This window comes from Physella acuta, unplaced genomic scaffold (genome assembly GCF_028476545.2).
Source record: "Physella acuta isolate Inbredline_101_S28 unplaced genomic scaffold, ASM2847654v3 ptg000276l, whole genome shotgun sequence".
NCBI classification, from domain to species: Eukaryota; Metazoa; Mollusca; class Gastropoda; family Physidae; genus Physella; species Physella acuta.
The window spans coordinates 352,691-368,199 of record NW_026731795.1 but is presented as its reverse complement, the minus strand read 5'-3'; the positions used below and the strand labels follow the sequence as shown (position 1 = coordinate 368,199).

The window sequence follows — 15,509 nt, the reverse complement described above, 5'->3', positions numbered from 1 at the left end:
TTTGTGAGCCGTTTAGAATTATGCGAAAATGTGTTTCACTGTACTTCAGGTAAATACAAGAAATACTGCGAGCACATGCAGGTCCTAAACTTAAATGATTGATAAGCTGTATTTATTATTATTATATTTGTAATATTGACTATTTTTGACTGACCATTTATTAAGCCATTAGCATTTGAACTGAAACAGATTGTGCCTTTGTTATTTCTTATTATATTTTAACAGCTGAACAGAAACCAAAATCATGGGCGGCGAATTCATTTATACATTATGGCTGATAAACATAGCAGATAATATTATCATGCTTAATGTACAGGAATTTGATAAGCCATTTTACTCAAATTTAAATCTATTTTTACAAAGATTCCAAAATTTATTTATTGTAGATACTGTTTCGAACGTTGACTCCGATTTCCGAGGGGTTTTTTTTTCTGGATTTTCCTCCATAACCTTTGTCTTTACAAGAATAAACTACAAGGCAGGAGTTGTTAGAAGTTTTCTAACCTAGATTGGATGCTGACCCCGGCTAACGAGCATCATTAGCCAGGGGTTTGAACGTGAGACTTCTGGAGGAAGAAAGCACTACTCCGTCAGCAGACGTAGCCAAATGATTGATGTTACAATACAATCATACACAATTATTCATAACTAGTCGAATAATATACATTATGATTATTATTTAAAGTATAGTTGGGCTGTAAAACTAAAATGGGTAAACGTCTTCATTGTGTGTGCAGTTTCTTTTAGGTACCTCTACTGTTGGGGGTTGCCTCTTCCCACCATAATAAATAAATAAATATATATATATAAGCTTTTAAGCGCCACTTCTCAAAAGAAAAAAATATCTGAAAGAAACCTTGTTACAGTATCGCGTAGACATGTAAATTGTAGGTTATGACAGTTTATTCCAATTGATCAATGGTTATTCAAATTTAAATTATTTTTTATCACTGTATCATGTAAGCACTTAAAGTGAATGAACAAATCGTTTGGTGTTTTTATTTTATTTTAATATGTCCTCAATAGATAAATATGGTCACTTTTTGAAGATTAGTGTGCATGTGGATGGTGGGCGATATGTTTAGGATTGCACACCGACACTGATTTAAGAAGCACAAAGTACAATGGCTGAATTATAAATGCATATGACACACCAATGCGATAAAATCTAGAACACTGCAACGCCGTAAAGAGTAGAAAGCTAAGTCGTGACACGCTTTCATGCGAGTGTGTAGCTTGTGTAGCTTTCCATCGAGCGCTGTCAAGCGTAGCAAGCGAGCTTGTCAAGCTAATACAGCAAGTGAGTTAATTTTAAACAAGCGTTTTACTGTCAAACGTGCGTCATCAAGTTTAGCAAGCAGTCAAACTTAGAACACAGGGTGTCGCTTCAAAGCAAGCAAATTTAAGCGATTTAGGCGTAGAATGCTAGGGTTTCAGATATTTACAAGTAAATTAAAAGTCGATCAATTAGTCAGTGACAATGTGCCTATTACAATGACGTATTTATGAATACAAAAATACACAAATACAAACTTAACGTTCCTAGCCCGCAAAATGTGACACTAATGGATACCTACAAAAAAACATCTTTAATTCTTGAATTTGAACTGAAATCAGATATTAACATTCACTAAATCATAACCGGCAACAAATTCGAGCTTGAATTTAAAGAAAATTTGAATATTTCTTAAATCTACAAATGATTCAAAATTTACCTCAAATTGACCAATTTTTTTCGATTTTTTCATTACTTGATTGCAGTGCACTTTGACAGAAAATGTGAATGAGTGAGATAATTAAACAACTTTTTGAAAATTAATTTAATTATCCTTTATTATGTACTAGTGATCCGCACAAATATGCACACAATGTTTACATTTATTTGGCGCGCGATTCTAATTACCAAATGGACTCTATTATATTAAATAATTGAAGCGTATTAAAATTCAATTTTAAAAAAAATCATTTTTTTTTATAGCCTGATAGTTTGTAAGAACCATCAGTCTTAATGTTAAAGAAAATACACCTGAAAGTTTATATGAGATCACTGTTTTTTATTTACTTTAAAAACATAATTGTGTTTACAGAAATAATCTGCAACTGAAAACAAAATCTATTAAGTAGAAAACTATTCAAACACCGAATCGAGATAAATCAAAATGGTCGAGTATGTAAGATCGGGACTACATTGTAATGTAATAAGTAGTAATAAACAAAGAGATAGTAACTTCACACGCTAAAACCAATGTACAATAATCGTTTCGACCTAGGGTCTTCTTTATTACACAATAAAGAAGAAAAAAAAATATTTACAGTGGGACACTTTTTGGGATAGCTCGGCAGTGCAAAAATGTCTTGAATAAGGACTACAATATCCAAATTGTACAAATGGCCTGGACACAGTATTAGTATGCATTGTATGGAGGATAATAAATGTTTATTGTATAAATCGTATTGCAATTTTTGTTGCAAAGTGGATTATATTGCAATTTAGAGACATGTTAAGGGGAGAAGTAAAAGTATAGTCAAATGTTGTCTTACAAACAATGAGACAATTTCTACAAAATAAATTAAGTAAATCGTACAAATAAATTAACCTATTACTGTTAAAAGAACAGCCTTAAATCTTAACTATACTCTTTTGGCATTTTGCTTCATTCTTTGTCTCTAAATTGTTTTATGTCGTCTTTTTTCAATTTTCTGAAAAAGTCTCATCTTATAATTACTATCAAGGACTGTATCCTTTTTACTAATTATACTCTCCACATACCAGTCGTGAAAATTTTGAAAGATTTTCATGACATGAGGCAGCAGGATTTTTTCATTTCTCTCTATTTGTTGTGCAGCAAAATAAACGTTATGCAAACATTTAATCAGATACGTCACGTCTTCACATACTTCTTGCTTTTGTCTCAAAGCCTCTTTATTAAACTCTCTACCTGTTTCTTCACGTTCGTCTTCCATATCCTCTAATTCATCCTCCTCTATCAACACGTTATTGTCAGATTCACATACATTGTCGACATTATAATTAACAAATTTTTCCCACGTTTCCTGTAATAGTTTGAATCTTTGTTCGGTTTCTCTTTGATGTTTATTTTTTCTTTTTGTAATAGTTTCCATCAAGAGTGATAATTCTCTTAGCACAGTCTCTAAAATAGTGTTGGATGTTAATGTTCTATCATATTTTATAAATAATGAAACTGAGTTTGCTTTGCCCATTTCATCAATAAACCTAAAAATATGATTAATATTATCCTCGGTGGCAGGGAGTTGAAGTCCAATGTACCTATTTGTAAATAAATCTTTAAATTTAAGATCAGCCTTTGTTCCTCTAAAATCAACAGTGCTTTCTGCTTCAATACAATCATCTTGCATTTGTGCAACATTACTTGTAGAATTACTAAGTGGTTTATGTTCTCTACAATGAACGTATTTCGTTTTAATGAGAATTATATTGTTCATATTGAAAGCAAAATTTTCACGCAAAATATCAATCAAAGAAGTGGCCTCTTTTTCTTTATCTGATGTATATACCACAACGACAGCATTGTAGCCCTCACGACAGAGAACAAGACAGGATTTCATTTCGTCTTTAAACTTATCAACTTCCCTGTCATCATACACAGGACACGACCTACTAATTTAAACACTCTGTCATTGCGATTAGAGTAGCAAAGGTGTATATTACTACTTCCTTTGTTTCCATTTCTTTCTTTGCTGGCTTTCCCTCTTTTCTTTTCATAATTGTCTTGCATTTCAGGCGTATGCGATATATTCTCGCTCGATTCGTGCACACTTTTTGTTTTCTTTTTAAACACACTCCATTTCCTTGAAGTAAGTGTTGTAGGAATTGTCTTCCCAAGCAGCGAGTTTTTAAACCGCTCTATGTTTCTACTTTTTGTTCCAATAAGCAATATTGAAGATTTAACTTGGAAGGTTTTCGGATTGAATCTGAAATTATATTATATATGAAAAGCAATTAAGCGTACTTTTGTAAATTTTTAAAATTAAAATGCACAGAAAGTAATGTTCCAATTTTGTAACGTGTAGGTACTAATTATATATATATATATATATATATATATATATATATATATATATATATATATATATATATATATATATATCCGTATAGTAACTTGAAACAATACGTTCATGCAAAAATATCTCAGGAATTGATTTTTACTTATTCTAATACTAAATAACTGTTTAGTATGTATTGTTAACAAATACTACACATTTTATTATACATATACGCGAATTTATTTTTAAAGTTGTGTTGACACATCCAAAATGTTTCAACCTTTCAACTGAAATCACAAATTATATTATGATAAAAATAAAACGCGATGAAAATCGAACATGCTAAAATTATGATTTAAATTCTCATGTTAATTTAAAAGGTACTTATGATTTAACTTTAACTAAAATAATTCTTACTTTGTTTCCGTAGAAATGGTGTGGTCCGTTTGTAAAGAATGCTCTACAGAATAGCAATACTATAAAATTAGATGCCAGAACACTCAATATAAACATTTTAATTAATCATAAAATATCATAGAGATAAACCAACTGAGAGAAAGGGAGCAGACAGAGAAACAAAGAGAAACAAAGAGAGAGAGAGAGAGAAAGAGAGAGATAGGAGAGTGAGCGATTACAAAAAAAAACTATTTAAGTAATGTTTCATTATTACATACCATTGTTAGTTTCATCTAAATTTCTGTAAATGTAAAATACGTTCTTAATTAGTATATGGTTATTTCGCTATATATACAATAATTGTCTTAGAAAACAATGTATCAAAATATTACCAAGTTTTTTTGGCTTTTTTGGTAATAACCCACTATAAAAACAATACACCAATTTAAAAATCAGCTGAAATCGAGATGTATTTTGTTTTCCTTTTACAAACAGTTTTAATATTTGATATATTGACAAAAGCATTCAGCTTATGCTATATCAGTTTTAAATTAGAAGAAATGTTTTTAAAATTAAATTTATAATCGTATTCTTACATGCAATTTTGAGGGGGGGGGGGGGATTTGTAAGCTGAGTTGTGACGTCATTTTAAGGGAGGGGTCTGGCTTTTTGTGACGACGTGTGACGGAGGGTAGGGGAGGGAGGTAAACAATCGTCAAAAAAGAGTGACATCATTTATGGATGACCCCATCTTGGAAACACATGTATAATAATCCTATTTTGTTTAATAAAAATAATTACATTTTTTTTGTAAATAATGCGCAAGTTACAAAATAAAATTCAACTTAAAAAAAAACAATTTCTTTGAGAAAGACATAGTTTTCGTTTTAAGCTTTCTGTGTTCAAGCTATGGTATAAAATTAAGAAATGTGTACTTACACAAAATCAACCGTTGGATTAGTTGTTTCTTTAAGGCTTTCTGTCAATATCCAATTTTATATTTTACAAAATATCGTCAATACATATTGACGAATTAAATTAAACATTTTTATGTAATTTAAAAAAAAATGTTTCTAGAGACTGCGTTAAATAATATAATAATAATTGTACAAATGTATCTGCACAACATTATTTACAGTCTAATTAAAGGTCTCTGTAGGTCATTATATTTTAACATATATTTAGTACTGTTTCCAGATGAATTAAAGTTTAAATGTGTGAATGGAATTATTTTTATTAGACAGCCTGAATAAAAATTTGAAATGTAACTACTAACCAGTTTCACTATCATTAGCTTCTCTGAAAAAAATAAAGTGAAATTTAAAAATTAGTTAATTAAGATGTTTGGCATATTAATTTTATAACTAACTTTTTAAAAAATGCTTTAAATTGATCTTTGTGCTGATTCTTCTACACATTTGTTTATAGCTTATGCCATTATACACAATTAGCAAAGAGTGTAAATTAAATGAAAAAGAGGCAATTAGACTTCGGATGTTTTAATACATGTTTCGATTTTACCTGATGTATTTTTTCTATAAATGCGTGAAATCATTAGTAAAAAGAAATATAAGTACATTAAAATGGTGTTACTTACATGTCATTTTTTAATGGGGTTTCAGATTTGTCAATGTTTGTAGACTCTATGTTTTTCATTATATCAAATTAACTTGTTATATATATATATATATATATATATATATATATATATATATATATATATATATATATATATATATATATATATATATATATATATATATATATATATTAACATATATAAGTGAAAATAAACGTCCATTCACTTAACATTTTATTATATAAGAGTTTACTTTTTATTACATATTGGTATACACAAATTGTATTTCCATAACATATATTATGGAAGAAAAGATATTTACTACATACGATAATAACTTATTGTACATACCAACGTCTAAACATTTTTTCCTCCTGTTATTAAAAAGAATACATGCCTTATGTGTAAGAAATATTTACCAAGTACGTAACTAATAAAATCAAATAATTAAAATTTAAAAAAAAATGTGTTTTAAAAACCCTTGGAACGAAAAAGTTGTCTAATTTTTTTTTCTTTTAGAAAACACCAAAACTTATTAAAAGTAAATCATAGTTGATGAAAATTTACTCTCGTAAATATTCCAATAGCTACTCATTTTATAAGACATAAAAAGAATTAGTTATTTACCTTACACATTTCTGTTTTGTTATATTCACTTTTGGTTGTTTGTAGTCTCCGACTGGCTGACCTGAACACAATTTTTGTACAATGGTTGTAGAATTGTTGATACAAAAAAGGCTTTATATATATATATATATATATATATATATATATATATATATATATATATATATATATATATAAACATTAAATAATCGTTATTTTATACTTACTGCATTTTTTGTATTTGATGCACAAAATCAAAATCACGATGATGGTGCATACAACAAATATGATGAGTACATAAATAACAATGTCCTTTACATCTGAAACACATATCACATATTTTTGTGCTCAAGAATCTCAAGAAATTGAAAACGTAATAACTGGTGAATAAAACTAGAAAGTGAAGGTGAAAAGGTAAAGTAATGTTTAAACATTTTGAAAAGATTAGGATAGTTTTCAATAATGAATTATATATTAGACTTAACCTTAACAATGTTTAGAATTAATAAACAGATGAAAAAAAATCATTATTTTATGTCAGGTGGTCCCATTTTATTATTATAACATCACCCTCTAAAATGCATGCATTAGTTATATATTATTTATTTAAGTTATACAATAATGTCGTGGTAGAGTGTGCGACTAATAAAATAAAGTAGAAAAGACAACACGTATTTAAGCACGCTATAGCTCATTTTATTTTGATAAAACATGTCAGAAAATATGCATGAATCAACCTACCATGGTTACCATCGGTTTTAGTAGTAATAGGCTTACACCATATGTCCTCAAGTGTTGAGTTTACTTTTAGAAATTGATATAAAAATGTACTGAGCAATTAAACATAATAGGAAAAAATATTTGTTATAGAATATACAGAATACATTTTAACATTATTAAAGATTATATTATTAAGACATATACGTCTCTTTCAGTTCTAAAGCTAAAAGTCATGTGTTGATATTAAGTTTAAAATTAAATCTAAACTGAGACGTTACATCAAGTAGTTAAAAATGTTGTTTGTAAACAAACCTGCATCGGTTGTTTTTGTCGCTGTGTATATTTGTGATTTGCGTTGAACCTCAACGTCACCGGAATACCAACTGAAACCAGGCTTACTGTCGTCATTATCTAGCCTATCACATCTACAGTTGATTGAACTAGCTGTTCTAATGCATTCTTGAACAGATATAGAAGATGGTTCTACAGGAAAGAAAAAACAATGGTATTTAAAAATATATAAACATTTTGTTTTACAATGCAAGCTAACTTTAGCTATGATAGAATGAATAAATGAAACAAAAACCACATTACGAGCATGTTTATTCAATAGGCTTACTATGTTAGATGAAAAAACATTACATTATACTTATACATTTCGATTTTTAAAACTGAATATTATACAGTCTACCTTCGTTTCTGCCTTTACAATTAAAATGTATTTAAAAAATTAAGGTTTTAGAGGTAGCTTTTTAAAAAACATTTTGTATCCAGACAATGCTACTTTCTAACTAGATTATTTTACAAAGTTCTCATTTAGAATGTTAGCACTTAAGATGTTACCTGTAAGTACAGACATATACATATTGGTTGAAATCTGGTCATAGTTTTGAACGCCAATTATATTTGGGTAAATGCAGAATATAAAATCTTCTCTTTTCAAATGTAGCTCCTGCACGGAAAATGTTCTCACACATTCTGTATCATAATAAACAAGTTCTGTTCCACTACGTGTGTTCTGGCATGAGAGTGTCATGGTGCTCTGATAACGGACATCTGGTGACACAAGTTTCAAAAGCTTAACGCTGTATATTTTAGATGTGATAATAGTCTAACACTGTATGCTTCCCCATCTCAAACAATCTCCCAAATAACCCTTTTAGACCACATGCCATTGTTTAGCAAGGTTTGTGCAGATTTCTGTGGACTGACCCAGATATAGGCTTCAACATCTTTAATTAAAATTTTAAAATATGCTATTCGTTTGAGACAACTTAGCCTACAGTGGTTAAGTTACGCAATTTGTTAGCTGTTTATAATAATTTGATAAAGAACAAATCACCGTAAGGTAAGTGCTGGTAACGTATCTCAAGTCGACTGAACAAAATCATTTTATGCTACAAAATTATAGCCATTAAAATCGACATGAAATTATTATTTCAGATGGCGATGTCAATATATCTGTCACCCAAATTATGTTTTGATAAAATTAAGTAACTACAGTTGACTTAGAAAAAATGCAATTTTTTTAAAAATAAGATTGCTTATTTAAAAACCGACAAAATTTACAACATTACCATAGCCTCTGGATAAACTTGTTTCCCATAACAGGACACGGTTAGACCATCCTTGGACAAATTCTTTATACACTTCGTCTCTTTTATCTTTGCTGTTATTGGATTAAGGGAATAGTTATTTTTTTAAATTATAATATTAGATAAAAAGTAAAAGCTTCTTAACTTAAAAAAAAGATCAGTTTAAACGATGTTATACATTATCAGTAATCTTTTATCAAAAACAAAAAATTAAAGCTAAAATTGCAGCTAAGAAATCAGATTTTTTCCAGACATAAATTTGTACTAAAAATATGAACCTATAAAAAGATTATACTGAAATAATTCATTTGTTTTATTATATTCATCTGTGTTTATATACATTTTTAAAGTTCATAAATAAATATCATCTAATTTTATTACAAAATGTTTTTTTTTTCTAAATGTTTTGTAAACCAATCTACTTTAAATGTCTACTTACCATAGACCTGAAGATTGCAGTTATAAAATTCTTCTGCCCTAGGACTAGATGTGTGTGATTTCAACTTCCAAATTCCTTTGGAGTTGTTCCGTGATAGTCTTGAAACGCTACTAATATTTAAGAAAAATGTTATATTATCATCTGTCTTTATAACTTCTGCTACCAACCACGTCATTGCATTGGTTGTACAACTTGCAGTAGCAACAGGACAATCAGCGACTAAAATGTCGTCCTTTGTCCACGTGACCATTGTTACACCCCATGGAACTTTAGCTATGCTGTGTTTTAGTAAATATGGCCGTCCCTCTTCAGCTGGGTCGCAAGCATACGCTACTGCAGACACAATAAAATAATTAAACATTTGCTTACCTATTCCCAAAAAGAGTTAAGAGTAAAAGCAGGATATCTTATACAAAGTTGTAGTCAAAATATCTTAGCCGAGGAATAAAAAAATATTACTCTATATGAAAAAACCGTAATGCATATTTAACAATGTGATTCTCTCAACTAAATCGATTTATAAAAACGATAGAAAATAGATACAATTAAAAGAAAATATATGTATAATTATAGTTTTAAAATAATTTCCATATCAATAAAAGCTTATCATTTGAACTTTTACGTATGTTTTATTGTATCAAAAAGATTGCATTGTGTATGTGGGATGGTGTTCGTAATGATGGAAATTGTGCAGATATATTTTATATCAACTAGCTTTCCTATTAAGTTGTAGCAATTGCATCTTTAAGCAAGTAACGAATTCACAATGTTAATTATTTAAAAAATAATACAGTTCACTGAGTTTCAGTGTGCTTAAGACTTTGATATTTAAATGGCTCGCATACATTTTATATGTACAACAAGTTAGTACTTTTTACACATATGATATATATTTTATATTTACGTTTAAAAACAGATCTAAGTACAACTTTGTTTTCAATGTAAACCTTCACAATTAAGTTTGTTTTTAAACAATGTTTGTTTTTAATAATAGTTAATCTATTTTATACTAAAATGGACTAAATATTTACAAGTTTGTATATGTTTCACTTTCAGGAGATCAGAAAATCTGTATTATGTGTAAGGATTAAAAATACGTACAAATTTAGAAATAAACCTTATTCTGTTTAAAATTAATGAACATAGAAAATGTTTTCAATGTGTTGGTAAAATTAAGAGTAATATTCTTATTTTTACCCACAACTTAATTATATAATATAGAATTGCAATAAGAATAATTCTTGATTCAAAGCAAAATAAATTGGCGTCCCATGGAATAAATTAAATAAGGAAATATTTTTTTTTTATAAATGGTTTCATTTTTCTTGTTTTTAAAAAAAGTAGCATCCCCTTGTAGATTTAATTCATTGTCACTAGACTATCGGACGTAGATCAATATCTCAGTAAAAAAAATATGTTTATAGATAACTGCACCCGGGAGAATTCAATTAGCCCCCCCCCCCCATTCTCATGGAATTCCCGTGAGCATTATGGCACCTACGTTCGTTTAAACTACTTAAATCTTAAATAAAATCAAGTCAGACGCCCCCACTCTCTGGCGTTCCGGTATGATGCAAGTAGGCGCCCAGGGCTTACCCTTAGGCCTCTTTGCTTGTTTCAAAATTTTCATTATTATCAATTAGCAAATTGGTATTTAATCTTAGATAGCTGGAATCAAATAAAAGACAGTTTTAAATAATAATTAATAAAAACAATTTTAAAGTTTCTTATAATAAAAAAAAACATTTAGCAACACACGCGTTTTCAATTTGATATTCATTTGTGCTAAAGAAAAAAAAATTAATTTATTTTTTGATTTTTTGATGATTTTAAAGTGGAAGTAGGTAAAAAAAACGATCGCATTATTCCAACATGATAAAGAAGCATGTGAAATGTCAAATACAATAAAATACCTGTTATGTGGAATAGTAGAGCATTAAAACACAGAGATAATTTTGTAGACTTCATGATTCTATGGGAAATGTTAGGCCTGCGAAAAGACATAATGCGACATTAGGCATATTAAAACAAGAGAACAAACTATATTATCTGAACATATTTAAGTTTGTAAATCGATTGATAGGTAGAGACGACTGATACATTTTATGACACGAGTTAGTTAACTAGACACAGATAGATAAAACGTTGACATAATCTGCTTTGAGGCCGATATAAAAAACATATCGAATCTAATTCCTCTGTTTTGTTAACTGTCCTTTCTCTACACTGGAAGTACTATTAAATATATAAGTACATCCATTGATATTCTATGAAACACATTGATACAAATGGTCTTTAGCTATCTTTACTTGTATCCCACGCCAAACATTGATATCCTATTGATTGAATTTTTCAGTGCAAACAGAAAATGAATACTAAAATGAAAAGGAAAGGCTGTTAAATGTTAAACGCATACATTACTATTAATTTTTAAGAATCTAATAGTAATTTTTATTTAATAGTAATGTTCTATACTATACTTTTTACTTTCTCGTATAGAGAAAGTATTGTAATCGTGCAAAAAAAATCGAGATTTTTACAAATCTCGACGTTTTACACCTCACTGATTCGGAAAAACATAATTTTGCAATCTTGTCCGTATGTCTGTGTGTCAGTCTGTGTGTCTGTGTGTAAACACCATAACTTGAGTAACGTTACAGCTAGGCTGATGAAATTTCATATATAAGTATTTAATCAAAATCGTAGATCCTGATCAACTTTTGAGCGATTTACGATAACCGGAAGTGGTACTTTTTCTACTTTGAATTTTTCAAAAGCCTATAACTTGCGTACTATTTTAGATAGATAAATGAAATTTCACACGTAAGTAAAAGGTCTAATGCTCTACCTTCTGTCAAATTTTGAGTAATTTCTGTTGACCGGAAGTACTAAATTTCGCTATTTCCGATTTCTCAAAAAACGCATGTAAATTTATATATTCCTAATAATATCCCGCACTTTTATGCACATTTTATTAGGCTACTTTGTGTGGGACGAAGTGGTCTAGCGGTAGAGAGCTGGACTGCTAACCCGTTAGTCTCGAGTTCGAATCCGGGTTCAAGTCAGTAGACCGTCCCTGAGTCCACCCAACTCTGATGGGTACCTAACTCCAGTTAGGGAAAGTAAAGGCGGCTAGGCATAGTGCTGACCATATGCCGAGGTCACAGAAACAAGTGAACACTACTTCACTTGCCCCATAGACCGTCAGGTTTGAAAGGGAAACTTTTCACTTAGTGTGCAATTCTTTTTTACGAGATTCTATCTATCTATCTATCTATCTATATAAAAAGCAATGTATGTGTGTGTGTCTGTGTGTCTGTGTGTCTTTTATGCATTACCACACCTCTTATCATATCGCCGTGAAACTTTGGGAAGTTGTTGAGAATATTCCTGGGGAGGTTTCTGCGAAAACAAAAATTAAAATTCGCAGGGGTGGCGCCCCGACACGGCGCGATTTGTTTTTTTTTCTATATACGGTATAAAAAACAAAAGTCGATTTTGGTTTGGCATCGTTCATCCGAAAGACATGAGACTTTGGGGAGTTCATTATACCACTCCAGGGAAGGGTTCTGAAAAAAAAAAATTAATTTCGCAAGGGCGGCGCCACTGGAGGGTCCGATTTTTCTCTATTTACGGTATATAAAAATAATAAAAGTGAATTGCAGTGACACCGTTTATCCGATAGGCATGAAACTTTGGGGAGTTCATTATAAAACTCTAGGGAAGGGTTCTATAAAAAATAATTTTTAATTTCGCAAGGGCGGCGCCACGGGAGGGTGCGATGTTTCTCTATATACGGTTTATAAAAATAAGTCGATTTTGGTGTGACACCGTTATCCGATAGCCATGAGACTTTTGGGGAGTTGATTAGAACAATTCAGGGAAGGGTACTGTAAAAAATTCCTTTTTTAATATTGCAAGGGCGGCGCCACGGGCGGCTGCGATTTTTTTCTATATACGGTTTATAAAATTTCGGTTTCACACCGTTCATCCGTGTACCATGAAACTCAATGGTAGGGTTCTGCAAAAAAATATTGTTTAATATTGCAAGGGCGGCGCCCCCTGGGGGAGCGATTTTTTTCCTCTATACACGGTATATAAAAAATAAATCTCGGATGCGGTTCATCCGAGTGCCATGAAACTTTAGGGAGTAGATGAGAATACTCCCGAGAATATTTCTGCGAAAAAGAAAACTAAAGTTTCTTACGGGCGGCGCCATATAGGGTACAACTTTCGTCAATATACGGTTTGGCGCCCAGAGTTTTAGAGCGACTAAGTTGGCACTTGGCATCCGTTAATCGAGCGTCCTGCATAGCGAATAAGGGGTACTACTATACTCAGCGGTAAAACTACAACAGGCTTCTAAAAATAACTTTGTAACGCGAGGAAATCCTTCTGTACAGTTTCGTCACCTTGCGAAAGATGAAAAAATAACTTTTTGAATATGAGGAGCCTACTGTAGAGTTTCGTCTCTTTGCGAATGATGCAATAAGCATCTATTATTAGACAATCCAGTCAGAAATTGAGATCGAGTACCTAATAATAGACCATTAGTAACGCTAGCATATTGCATCAGTCACACTGATATTTAAAACACGTCAAATAATTTTTGTACGTGTTAAAGAAAAAAATCCTGTTCATTTGTGTCACTTTAGCGAATGACGAAATCAGTATCATTATTAACAGGATGCTAATTGGCCGAGGCGCCTGTTAGTTTTAAGGAGCCAGGGGTCGTACGCCGCGCCTATGCGGTAGTGAAATCGGGGGTGGGGGCCCTGAGAGCGCCCCTCTACGTCTCTGACACAGAGGCGGTCGCCGAAGTGTGTTCTACCATATTATTTCGGTGAGTGATTAATGTACACTCAATGTTTTCTTGCGGTAGTGTAGGTAAACCCGTTTCCTGATATTGATGATCCAAGAACAGGCATTGTTTACATTTAAATAACTCATTTTTAGAAAAGAAGGTCACGCGTCTAAGAACATATAATTATAATTGATAACGCGTTGGTGAAATCCTAAGATATTTCGTCAAACTTTCTTCTATCCCCGCGGCAACGCGCGGGGGTCGGGTACGCTAGTTCTATTATAAAAAGTTTAAGTAATTAAAAATTGATAACAAATATTGTCTATGTCCTGAGTTGCCATCCCTCGTAATTTTATATTAGAATATTCGAGAAAGTTTAGGGGAGATCACTCCCGGTTTATTTTCTAATTATAATTAACATTTCCTTTTATAAATAAGGCCATACATGCAATATAATCCTCTGATAATGTTGCATAACTTGACAAGCGACACTCAAGAAAGTTTACATCAGCTTCTTGAGTAAAAACTTTACGTCAACTCTCAAATGTTTAACCTTACCATCCATATCTGTCATGGCGTGCTTTTTGTTAAGTTCACTTCCTGTTATAAATACAACTCAAATAATATACTGTTTAAAGGTACTTACAGTTTAAAAATGACTATTAACATACAAATATATAGAAGAGAGATCTGTTTGTGATAAAAAATGAGCTTGAATTGTGAATAAAAATGACATGTGCCTTGTAAGACATCAAAGATAGAACGAAAAATCTCCTAAAAAGAAGGAATAGGCCAAGGTATATTTTATTTTCGGAATTCCCGTTATGATAAAAACTACGTCAATACTGAGCCTAGCTGAATTTCCGATATATCGTATTGCTCCGTACAGTTTCTTTAGGTATCACTACGGGTGGGGGTTGCCTCTTCCCATCATAATAAATTGAATATATATATATATATATATTTGGTTTGGGAACCCCTGCTCTAAGAAATGAAAATACTATTAAATACTATTAAATGTCAGATACTTTTAAGTGCCTTAAGTGAAATGCTTCGTTCGTATAAGCATTAAGAAAAGAATATTATTACTATATTATTACTACTAATCAATGATAATTATATAAAACAATAAGGTATTCTATGCTATGTAACGCTTGGTTTTTTCCCTTACTGTTGTTATGTCGATTGTAACTTATTCCATCTAATTCGTGTAGTTATAATTAATACTCGAGAAACGTTTTCTTTATACTTTATTATCTTACCTAAAAGCAAATTCGATTCATAAAACTTGTTAGTAATTTAAGACCAACTATTTAAATAAAATAATATTGTTATAAATAATTA

The 15,509-nt window shown here is 30.7% G+C and overlaps 2 protein-coding genes and 2 long non-coding RNA genes across 5 annotated transcripts; all 4 read right to left on the bottom strand.

Annotated features, from left to right (window-relative positions):
• Positions 1-1,998: 1,998 nt before the first annotated feature.
• Positions 1,999-4,723, bottom strand: LOC131939355 (uncharacterized). Of its 2 annotated transcripts, XM_059297636.1 has the most exons (3): positions 4,701-4,723; positions 4,444-4,486; positions 1,999-3,954 (listed from the first exon to the last, which is right to left on the bottom strand). In XM_059297636.1, exon 3 carries the CDS (start codon positions 3,586-3,588, stop codon positions 2,668-2,670), a length of 921 nt encoding a protein of 306 aa, XP_059153619.1. In that variant the 5' UTR covers positions 3,589-3,954; positions 4,444-4,486; positions 4,701-4,723; the 3' UTR covers positions 1,999-2,667. The 2 variants fall into 2 exon arrangements, with proteins under 2 accessions (XP_059153619.1, XP_059153620.1); XM_059297637.1 differs by lacking the exon at positions 4,701-4,723 and having other exon boundaries at positions 4,444-4,559.
• Positions 4,724-5,364: 641 nt separating this feature from the next.
• On the bottom strand, positions 5,365-6,066 carry LOC131939357 (uncharacterized). Its single transcript, XR_009386410.1, has 3 exons — positions 6,020-6,066; positions 5,699-5,721; positions 5,365-5,401 (listed from the first exon to the last, which is right to left on the bottom strand). It is a non-coding gene; the product is annotated as an uncharacterized LOC131939357 (long non-coding RNA).
• A 561-nt stretch (positions 6,067-6,627) lies between these two features.
• LOC131939356 (uncharacterized) lies at positions 6,628-7,805 on the bottom strand. The gene is made up of 4 exons (XR_009386409.1): positions 7,640-7,805; positions 7,349-7,411; positions 6,835-6,927; positions 6,628-6,689 (listed from the first exon to the last, which is right to left on the bottom strand). It is a non-coding gene; the product is annotated as an uncharacterized LOC131939356 (long non-coding RNA).
• A 554-nt stretch (positions 7,806-8,359) lies between these two features.
• LOC131939398 (uncharacterized) lies at positions 8,360-14,649 on the bottom strand. Its single transcript, XM_059297682.1, has 5 exons — positions 14,611-14,649; positions 11,275-11,351; positions 9,362-9,694; positions 8,905-8,996; positions 8,360-8,383 (listed from the first exon to the last, which is right to left on the bottom strand). Coding segments are annotated over exons 1-5 (528 nt in total). The 5' UTR covers positions 14,613-14,649.
• Between the last annotated feature and the right edge of the window lie 860 nt (positions 14,650-15,509).

Bases quoted from the DNA above. Each gene is read 5' to 3' on its own strand.
- LOC131939355 (XM_059297636.1), bottom strand. From the start codon at position 3,588: ATGAAATCCTGTCTTGTTCTCTGTCGTGAGGGCTACAATGCTGTCGTT.
- LOC131939398 (XM_059297682.1), bottom strand. The intron at 9,695-11,274 runs GTATTTTATTGT...TTGTGTCTGCAG, and splicing joins TCTACTATTCCACATAACAG to TAGCGTATGCTTGCGACCCA. The intron at 8,384-8,904 runs GTAATGTTGTAA...TTGTGTCACCAG, and splicing joins AAGTTTATCCAGAGGCTATG to ATGTCCGTTATCAGAGCACC.